Here is a 9,958-nt window from a genome sequence, read left to right on the forward strand (position 1 = left end):
GCTCGGCATGGTTGAGGAGGCAGTGGTGCCTCCACACTGGATACTTTACTGCTAGTGCACTGGCTTATCACATTGGATTAGAGCTCCTACAGGGAGACTGGAAGCTGAGGATGATTGGTAACCAACTTCACCAGTTTGCCCAAGATGAACTTACAGTTGTCCCAACTATGCAAAAACCTTCAGATTATTCATTCTTTGAGTGTATGAGCAGCAGACAGAAGCTCATCTGCTGCTGGGATGGATGAGCGCTTGTCCTTTTTGATTACCAGCAACGATTCTTGAGTACAGTCCGCTCATGCTTCCTCTCCCCTTACCTGGACTCTTCCTTTTTCTCACCCCCACTCCCCTCTCCCCAGCTGTGATAGGATGATTTCCCCCTCTCTAAATGCTGACCTTTTCCACAATAAAACCAGATGCATTCAGGGCCAGCCCTCTGATGTTGCAGGCGTGATAGTTCTGCACAAATCTGGCGCTGATACCAATCTTTGGCCACAATGGGGAAAGAGATGGTAAGAAAGGAAAGGCAAAGGAACGGGGGTGGATTAAAATGGTGGACTGGCACTATGCTTTTGAAATCATTTTTGATCAATCATAGATAGGTTTTTAAGATATGTTAAGTTGAAAACGGAAGGGAGATACATGGATAGACATTTTTTTATCAGTGTGGTGGTGAAAGTAATCCACGATATGTGAAGAAATCAGCGGAGGCCTCGACCTGCTATTTTTCCCAGGTCAGTTTGTGAAACGTGAAGAGTAGAAGGTATTATGAAGGGTAAGGGTTTGGGTTAGAGCCACTGCCTGGGAGTGAAAAATGTTTTTATTCATAAAAAAAAGTGCTTGTGGTGCTCTCATCATGTCTCCACTCGTTAAAAAACAGCCCTTGTCAATATGGAATCCTTATTTTAAAATACCTGAAGCAGAGTTAGAGTCATACAGGATGTGCCAGATATGAAGTGGTGTCTTTTAGTTCAGTCTAAAGTCACTAAGCAGTATTCTCCCTGGGCACAAATCAAAAATATCCTTCACTAAAAAGTCCATCTGCTTCACTTTGACAGAGAATACAGTCCTCCATCTCCCTCCACCCTCATCAGCCCTAGTTTCCAAGTACGCTGAAGCCTACATCCTGCATTTAGAGGCTTTTAGGAAAGCCCTGTCATTCAGTCAGAGACTACTGGGGCAGCATGCTCACGCTTATCTGCACTTTAGTTTCTACTTTCTGGCCGGTGGGCTATATGAGGGCCAGGTAGCAGGGCCTGGCTCATGCGGTTGTCCGTGGACGACCTTGCTCTCCTCACCTACTGCCTTGGAGTGGCTCCCAGTCCTGGGATGGGGCTTTTGGACCGGCACCAAGTCTCTACCCCCACAGATGTTACTGAGCCACCAGATATTATGTCAGGTTTCTGAGTGATGTATCATGCTCCTTTCTGCAATAGCAGCCGTTGATACACGTGACAACAGGAAATCAGTTGAGGAAAGATTTTGGTTTCCAGTGTTAAAATTATGGCTCCACTGGTGCGACACAGACTGTCAGCTCATTAGGATTTATTTATTTTTTGAGAAGAAAATGTTTCTATTATAAATATGAGCCACAATTAAATAATTATTTGTATGCCACACAATTTCTTGACATAATTCAAGGTGGTACATGAAATATTTTTTTCAATTTATTTGAGCAATTAAAAATCACATCAGTTTTTAGAATTCCTTTTCTTGGTGTTGTTGCAAACACATAGACATGTAGAGGCCGGTGTTATTGCACCTGTTATTGCTAAAAAAATCAAAATAGTTTAATTTCTTGCTGATTAAAAAGTTATTTTCTGTTCTTTTATATTTTTGTTCCCCGTTTTTGTTTCCCCCCTTTTTGGGGGGTATTTTTTTAATCACAGCGAAATTAAAAAATAGATAAATAAATAAATAAATCCAGGATGGTTAATGAGTCCAAATGTTTTTGAAGATGTTCTTTTGGAGAAACAAATTTCGGTTATGCTTTGACTCATGAAACAATGTGCTTTTTAATGAAAAGTGGCGAACAAGAAGGGGAAGTTTTTTTGAAAATGAGGTCTCTCGAACAGAAGAACAATGATGAGCTGTCGTGACTGCTGACATTCTGTCTCAGCGCCACTTAGCTTGAGACTGAAGCTTGAAACAACACTGTCTAAATGTCAGAGCAGGAATAAACCAATTTCCCTCCACAGCACACAGAGTGCTCAGTGCAGGTTATGATTATAATCGGAGGGTCGCCTAAACCCGCAAGGCAGCACCGTGTCTTATGGAGCAGGCCAAAACTATGAAGGAAAAAAAGACATTTTTGTCATTAAAAAAAAATTTCAAAAATCATGATGTGCTCACTGGGAATTGATTTAATGAAGTTCCTATGAAACTAAAACCAAGTACAGGTCAGTTGAGTAACCCCCCGGCGCGCACACTGTCAGATGTTTAACTCTCGCACTCCTTGGGGAAAGACATCGGGGCTAATAGGTGAAACCACAGCTGCTGAAGTCGGGCTGGAGAGGAGCGACATTCCCTCCTGCACACGTCCGACAGTCAGAGTGTAAAAGCCGGTCAAAGAATCTTGAGTTTGCCCCCCACTCAGCTTCCATCATCCATGAATCAGGAGGAAAGGAGTCCTGACTCAAAAATCAAAAAAGGAAAAAAAAAAAAAAAAAAGGAAAGAAAGAAAAAGTTCTGAGTCTTTAACTTGCTGTCGAGTTGTCTCCTACAGACTACTGTAAACTGAGTGTTCGCAGGGCGGAAGGAGAGCTTCAGGAGTGTGTGCGCTCGCTTCTATTGGAAGAAGAGAGAGAAAAAAATCAGCACCGAGGGCAGTGTCGGAGTTGAGTCTCGAGGAGCGACTGGACTGCGTTTGTTTTCTGACTTGATCATGAAACTTAAGACAGTAGGCAGGTAGGGAGCGGGCAAAAAAAAAAAAAAAAAAAAGTTGGCAAAATGCCTGGAGAGCAAATATGTGGCCGTTAAAAGCTGTGTTTTAAAAAGAGAGGGAGAGTCTGAGCGCACTGGGAGCAAACTTTAAACTTGGACAGACACACACATACTTTGATTTAAAGTGATGGACATAACTGGTATTTGTAGTTTACAATAATTCTGTGAAACATTTATTAACTTTACAGTAAAAGTTTGATATTAAACCCGCCTTGCATAGTGATTTAATAAGTGTATTTACAGGTTGAGGTGAAAAGCTGCAATAAAAAAAATTGTTAATTCCTCACATTAGGCGACACGAAATGAAAGGGACAGATTTCCCCTCTTTTTCAACACACTGCTCATCATATCGGGCTTAACTTTACTAAATGGATATAAACGTGACCAATTGTACTCCTCTCCATTCACCCACACTGTCTTTTTCTGATTTCCAGGGGCCTCCAGCTCTCATCCTTCACTTGTCACATTTAGGAACAAGAGGAGTGTGATTTCATTTTGAGTGAAAACGGGCCAGAGCTGTCACAAGGTGCTGCTGTTCTGCTATATTTCATTTCTGGGTGGTGGTGGAGGAGTGCTGTGTGCTTCTCCACACCTGCTTTCTTGTTCACACACACACAAAAAATAAATAAAACCAAAATGTTTCTTCTCCTTTTATTTTTTCCCCCTCCTCCATAAACTGAACACTTTTCTCTGTTTTGCCGTCAAGGTGACGCTCCCGGTCCAGGCGCAGGTGCTCGGATCAAATGACCTGCATTTTTTTTCCTCCTTTTTTTTTTTTTTTTTTTTTTTAAACTGAGCCTCTTAACTTTTGTGACCAAAATGATCACTTCACAAGCGCATTTTCGTGCGCATTGTGCCGGCAGCATTCAGGAGATGGATAATGCTTGTAAAGTCTGACAAGACGGCGTTTGTTTTGGTTCCACGCTCGTCTGAGAAATTATCTTTCAACCCCTTTAAAGGGCGCAATTGAGAAGCAGCGGCGTTTTCACTGCGACTTTTTGCTTTGTCCTCTCCAAAGTGGCGTCTGCATGTCTGACTCTGCCAGTTACTGATTTGCAGGCAGTATGTTAAGGTGGCCCATGTAAGTGATTTCCACGGGCATCACACTAAAGGAGAACAAATCGCTGACAAAGGAGCGCCTTTCCCATTCAGCAGCGTCGTTAGGACAACCAAAAAGTATTTCTCAGATAATAAGTTCTACTTCAAAGCGTTTCTCACTGAAGGGTGACTGCTTCACTCCTTTTATTAAGTCTCCCTCCTTTTAATGCCGAAGGAACTGTCTCTGGTTATTTTTCATCGTGTTTATTTTGTAACATTCATTGAGCGCTTGTTTCCAAACGGGACCTACAAGAGCAGGCTCCTCTTCAGGCCCCTTGTCCCTATAAAAGTCCGAGAGGAGGCCCACAAGTGCTCCTGCTTTGAATGAAGCGGCAGATAAAGTGTTTTTTTTTATTTTTTAGAAATGCTAAGAGGACAGCTATAAAATTGATAAAGCCTCTTAAACACAACCTGAACAAACCTGCAGTTGTTGTGTTTTTCTAAAAGCCTCCTTGATGCTGCTGGAGCGGCTGTTCCCTCGGCCTGTAAACTCTGCTTAATATTTTCGGATTGTTCGCACTCCACTGCTGATTAAGTGTGCGCATTTTATGGCCACAGTCCCAGCATCCTCCAGGTTGACCCGAGTCAAGTGTCTTAATTGCTGCAGCATGGACGCTCGGAATAATTTTCAAGACGTGTGTGTGTGTGTGTGTGTGTGTGTGTGTGTGTTTTTAATAAGGTTTTAATTTGTGTTAGTTAGTTGTGTTTTTTTTTTTTAATCTTCTGAATTTGTCAAATTCTCACCAGGCAGGTGCGCGTCATCTACCTGCCCACTGTGCATTGGTAGCGACACTTTTTTTTTTTTTTTTTTTTTGGAGAGGGTGCATCCTGAGCTTTGATTAGAGTTCATTTAGTGGCAGTTAGTGTTTTTCAAGCAGACACATTCAGATGTGAGCGTCTCACTAACCCAATTGCCATAGAAATCCTAACGCACCATGAAGACTGTCAAAGCGGCCAGCCTTCCTCTCAGAAGCTGCAGCCTTTGAAGTGGTGCAGGACTCGCGTTGGTCCATTCTAATTCTATAGACTGGACAGGCAACTCTTTGAAAGTGAGATTGTGCGTTTTAATGGAGGAAATAAGAGGGGGAACTTGTTTTATACACTCTATACAAGGCATTGCTTATTGTCAGATATCTTTTATCTTTTATTTTTCCCATGAATGATTCATGCCTCGGCTGCTTTGTGCTGTGTGCGCCTTTCAGAGGTAGCGCCATCAGGGGGCTATAAGTTTTCCCATTAGCTCAGTGATTAGTTTATACCAGCCTCCTTGGCCCGTTAGGCCCTGCTCCTGAGATGACAGTGGAGATTTTATGGAAGTGTCAGGAGAGGAAGTGAACAGGGATAGCTCCCTTCTAGGGGTTTTCCATTTGAAGTGGTTTGGTTGCATTGCACATTGAATTTGACATAACTGCTCGACAGCAAATGCACAGCCTCCTAAAATTATTTTACAAAACGCAGCAATCTCACAATCACCAAAGGTCAAGCTGAATTTACGTATGTGTGCGTTCCTCCAATATCCCAAACTCCTATTAATCAGATTCACTCATAAATCATAATAATTTGACACTTGTTAATTATTAACTGTATACGTCCTGTTTTTTTTATTAAGTGTTTTTTTAAGCATGAAATTTATATTGTAAATGTATTTTTTTGAACATCAAGGGTCTGCACAATCATAACTGATTCATCTCTCTTGTTTTTTTTTTAATCCACCATGTCCAACGGCACCATGCACCTCAAAGAGAAAGACAGATCACTACAAAAAGGCATGCGAGAAAGGGACTTTTCACATTACACAGCTTATTCAAGTCAATGTTTTCTTCTTTTACAGACCACAATTAAAAACTGGAAAAAAACAAAAAAAGTGAACCAAAATATGTAACATAAAAAAAACAAAAAAACATCAGCAGGGTACTATGCATCACCAAAACTGATATTATTATTCTTTGGTGTTCCTGTAAATTCCAGTACAACATTGATACCAGCAAATAAATTACAATGTACAAAACGACATTTTTTTTTTGTAATTAAAACTACACAACATTCACAAGTATCAGTACAATTACATATATACAAATCCTACAGGGTCAAAGCCTGTCAGTGTAGACATTTAGGGTCTCAAGGGACTTACTCGTACTCTTTAACGAGCATAACACTTGTGTATTTTGCATAAAATATAGTCTTAAATAGTTCTTAAATATTACAAAATTCCATCCAAACACATGTATTGTATAAATCTGAAAAGGTAAATGAGAACCCTTAAGACCCTCACATGTTTGCCTTCTCATTTTTTTTTTTTTTTTTTTTTTTTTCTGTCCTTACTGGTTTATCAAAGTTTGTTGTACCACATCTTAAAGAAATCAGATGAAATAATTAAAAAAAGAGACTCATCTGCTAGATTCTGTCCAGTAAGGTGTTGCCATTCAGTGGTGCTATAGAAGCAGTAGGGCTTAGCGTTTGTTTTCCTTTAAACGTCTGAGTTATGACAGTGATTGATAGCAGGCGAGTTATTAAACTGCAAAGGGGATGATGGGAGGTCAGGTGAAAGATGTCACTTCAGCACACCAGTTGAGTCTCAAGTCATGCAGTTAATTAAATCCTGCATATCGCTCTCGTAAAAAAAAAAAAAAAAAAAAAATCATTTTGAAAAGTTCTACTCATAAAATGCCTCACTTTTAAAAAAATGGTTGGTCCTTTATATTAAGAAGGAAGGATGTTTTTTTTCTCTCTAACTTTTAATTTCAGATGCGATGTCAGTGTTAAATGTTTTATTTTGAAAGGTCAGGGGGTCACCTCAGAGAAACACGCTCTCGGGCCTGCTTCGCCTCCAACATGACAGTGAATCACCTGCGTTTAGCACAGTCTCTCAGTAACACTACAGTGTAAAAGAACTGATCAACATCCCATCGTGGACCTTAACACACTTTCACGGGTCAAGTCGATGACAAGTCTGCCAGTCACGTGGGTTGTTGACGGGCCATCAGAGCATTGTCCTCGGGTCTGAATTTCTGAAAGAGTCCTCGTCGTCTGACTCCGACGTTGGCACATCGCTGGAGGGGGTGTGGAGGTGGTTGGGCCCTCCGCTCCCCTGGCACACGTACCACTCGTTGAGGTTTGTGACCTGAGGGGAGAGGTTCGCGGAGCGGTTCCTGTGCGGCTCGGAGCCGGGCGAGAGAGGGTCCCCGAGGGGGTTTGTGGAGGATATGTAGGTGACGTTGGTGGACGGGGGCGGCGGGGACTTGCAGTGCACCTTCATGTGCTTCCGCAGCGAGCTCGGGTGCGTGTAGGACTTGTCACAGCCGCGCACTTTGCAGTAGTAAGGCTTGTCGCTGGTGTGGACGTGAGAGTGCTTCTTCCGGTCGCTGCTGTTGGCGAATTTCCGGTCGCAGCCGTCGAACTCGCACTTGAAAGGCTTCTCCCCTTTGAATAAACGAGAGACAGATGCAGTCAGTGTCAACCAGAGTTTCCTTTTACATCTGACACACACACACACGCACGACACAGATTTAGAAGTGAAAACCAACTCCCCGCACCAGCTTCTCATCATACCACCTTAAATAAAGACAATTCTCTCGTTTCCTCATTAGCAGCCCGCACCCCCTCCACCGAGCAGCCACCGCAGCAGCCACCACTCCACACCCACTTGTCCAAAAGCATTTTTTCCTGTGTGAACACGTGTAACATGCCTTTAGGCCTTCTGGTTACATGTATGTGTGTGTGTGAGGGGGGCACTCAAGAGACCACCAGGAGTCGTGTATGTGCCGTGGTGGACTGTGGTTATAACTCATCACACACACACACACACACACACACACACACACACACACACACACACACACACGCTGTCACACTTATATGTAAAACATGCATTTTTTTTTCCTAAATCAAAGCCTGCATACATGTACAATTATGGATTTAGGCGCAGTGTGTGTTTTCAAATTGATTTAAAAAAACAACAACAACAACAACAAGCTGCCTCTCTGATGACTCCTGTTTTTTTGCTAGAGGACATATTTATTTCCCTGGGGATTTTACATCACTCTATAAGGTGTAGGGGCCTGTCCAGGTTGGTGGCAAAGGGCCAAAATTGAGCTTTCTCTCAGCCAAAGCAGAGTCTCAATCTGTGTAATAACAACAACGACAGATCTCAACAGAACGCTCGTGAGATTTGTGAAAAGTTCGCCTGCTGAGGCTCCTGAACTTTCAGCACAACGTATGTCATCACGACGTTGTTTTGATTGGACAGTATATCCGGACAGATCTGATTTCTCTCCAGGCAGAGCTCATCCTCCGGCACACACAGTGAACCGACGTTTAAAACTAATAACCCTGACACATGTTAACCATGTGCACGGGCTCGTGGATATATAAACTGAGCTTTTGCGTAAACGTCCTACGCCGGAGGATAATTACATTTACGCGTGTTCCAGCGCTGTCCTGCATGTACGTAAGCACGTTTTACAAATGATATGCCCTAATCCTCTCACGCCTACTGCAGGCGTCTCGGCGAGTCAAAAAAAGTTTATATTTAAGAGAGGAAATGAAACACTCTCTGCGCGAATGCGTCACCGAGAATACGACTCATTTCTGCTCGCTTCTGTGCGCAATTACGCGCGCTCGCTCTGCCCATCCGTTTAGGATGCGAGCAGCAAGACAAGGTCAATATTTTTCACACTGCGGTATGCAAGTTTGACACAATTAGGCGTACTGACCTGTGTGAGTCCTCTTGTGAATCTTTAAATTCTCCGATCGGGCGAACACTTTCCCACAGCCCGGGAAGGGACACGGGAAGGGCTTCTCTCCCGTATGAACTCGGATGTGATTTATCAGTTTGTACTTCGCTTTGAAAGCCTTTCCTTCCCGCGGACATTCCTCCCAAAAACAGACGTGGTTGCTCTGCTCCGGTCCCCCGACATGCTCCACCGTGACGTGGTTGACCAGCTCGTGCATGGTGCTGTAAGTTTTCGAGCAGGGCTTTTTCTGATTTTGCTCCTGGTCAATCCACTTGCAGATTAGCTCTTGCTTTATGGGCTGCCGCATGTATCTTAAAAACGCCCCCGCCGCTCCGTGAGGAGCAGAAGCGATGTTCACATTGAGGTTCATGGAGTTGTAGCTGTGGAGAGAAGAGGGTCCATAGTGCTCTGGCCTGTGCCCGAAGTGCTCTGGCCTGCCGTAGATGTCCCCCGGTATACCCAGGCGCATCTGCCCGTTGAGGGCATGGTGGTGGGCACCTGGGGACGCCTGGTCGTGAAGTCCAGTGAAAAGTGAATGGGCCCCACTTTCCGTGTGCCCATAAGCACCTGTTGGGGAGATGAACATGCCATGGTGATGAGGGGAGGAGGCGGAACTATGCTGGTCGCCAAGTGCATGCATAGCAGAGGCTGAGAGTTCTCTCCTGAGGATGAAGTCCCTGCTGCTTGAGTAGCCTGAGTGGGGGTGAGCCACGGGGAAACCAACTGTGGTCTGAGCAGAAGTGAAAGATGCCGCGGTCTGGGCTTCGGGATGGCTCTGAATGTGCTGAGATGGGCTAAGTTTGAGAGCATTTGTCTGTGCCATGTGCTCTGGTCCAAATGGAGTGAGTGCCACTCCGGGGTCGTTGCCCAGCTCCCCAGGGTGGAGGTGGGCATGGTGGGAGAGAGGGTGATGCCCCCCTAGCCCCGGGAAGCCTGTCATATTCTGATGAGGAAGGGGTTGAGTCGCTGCCAAATCCGCTAATCTTATCGCCGGATTCCTCTTGCTTAAAGGGGGTTCCATAACTACACTGACAAGTCCATCCGCACTCACCGCAATTGTTTTTCACCACACACCGCTCTCTAAAACATTAGGAAAATATGTATATAAGGGCTCTATAAGTTCTTTTGTCCGGCTTCTAACTCTGCTTGCTCCTTTTCCCACTCTGTCCTCAAGCGATTGGCAGAAC

The 9,958-nt window shown here is 44.0% G+C and overlaps 1 protein-coding gene across 1 annotated transcript; it reads right to left on the reverse strand.

Moving 5' to 3' along the window:
* Positions 1-5,721: 5,721 nt before the first annotated feature.
* On the reverse strand, positions 5,722-9,958 carry zic5 (zic family member 5 (odd-paired homolog, Drosophila)). The gene is made up of 2 exons (XM_084362775.1): positions 8,751-9,958; positions 5,722-7,458 (listed from the first exon to the last, which is right to left on the reverse strand). The coding sequence occupies exons 1-2, from the start codon at positions 9,790-9,792 to the stop codon at positions 7,019-7,021; spliced, it is 1,482 nt and encodes a 493-aa protein (XP_084218901.1). The 5' UTR covers positions 9,793-9,958; the 3' UTR covers positions 5,722-7,018.

This window comes from Pagrus pagrus (assembly GCF_965226575.1).
Source record: "Pagrus pagrus genome assembly, chromosome: 9".
Taxonomy (NCBI): domain Eukaryota; kingdom Metazoa; phylum Chordata; class Actinopteri; order Spariformes; family Sparidae; genus Pagrus; species Pagrus pagrus.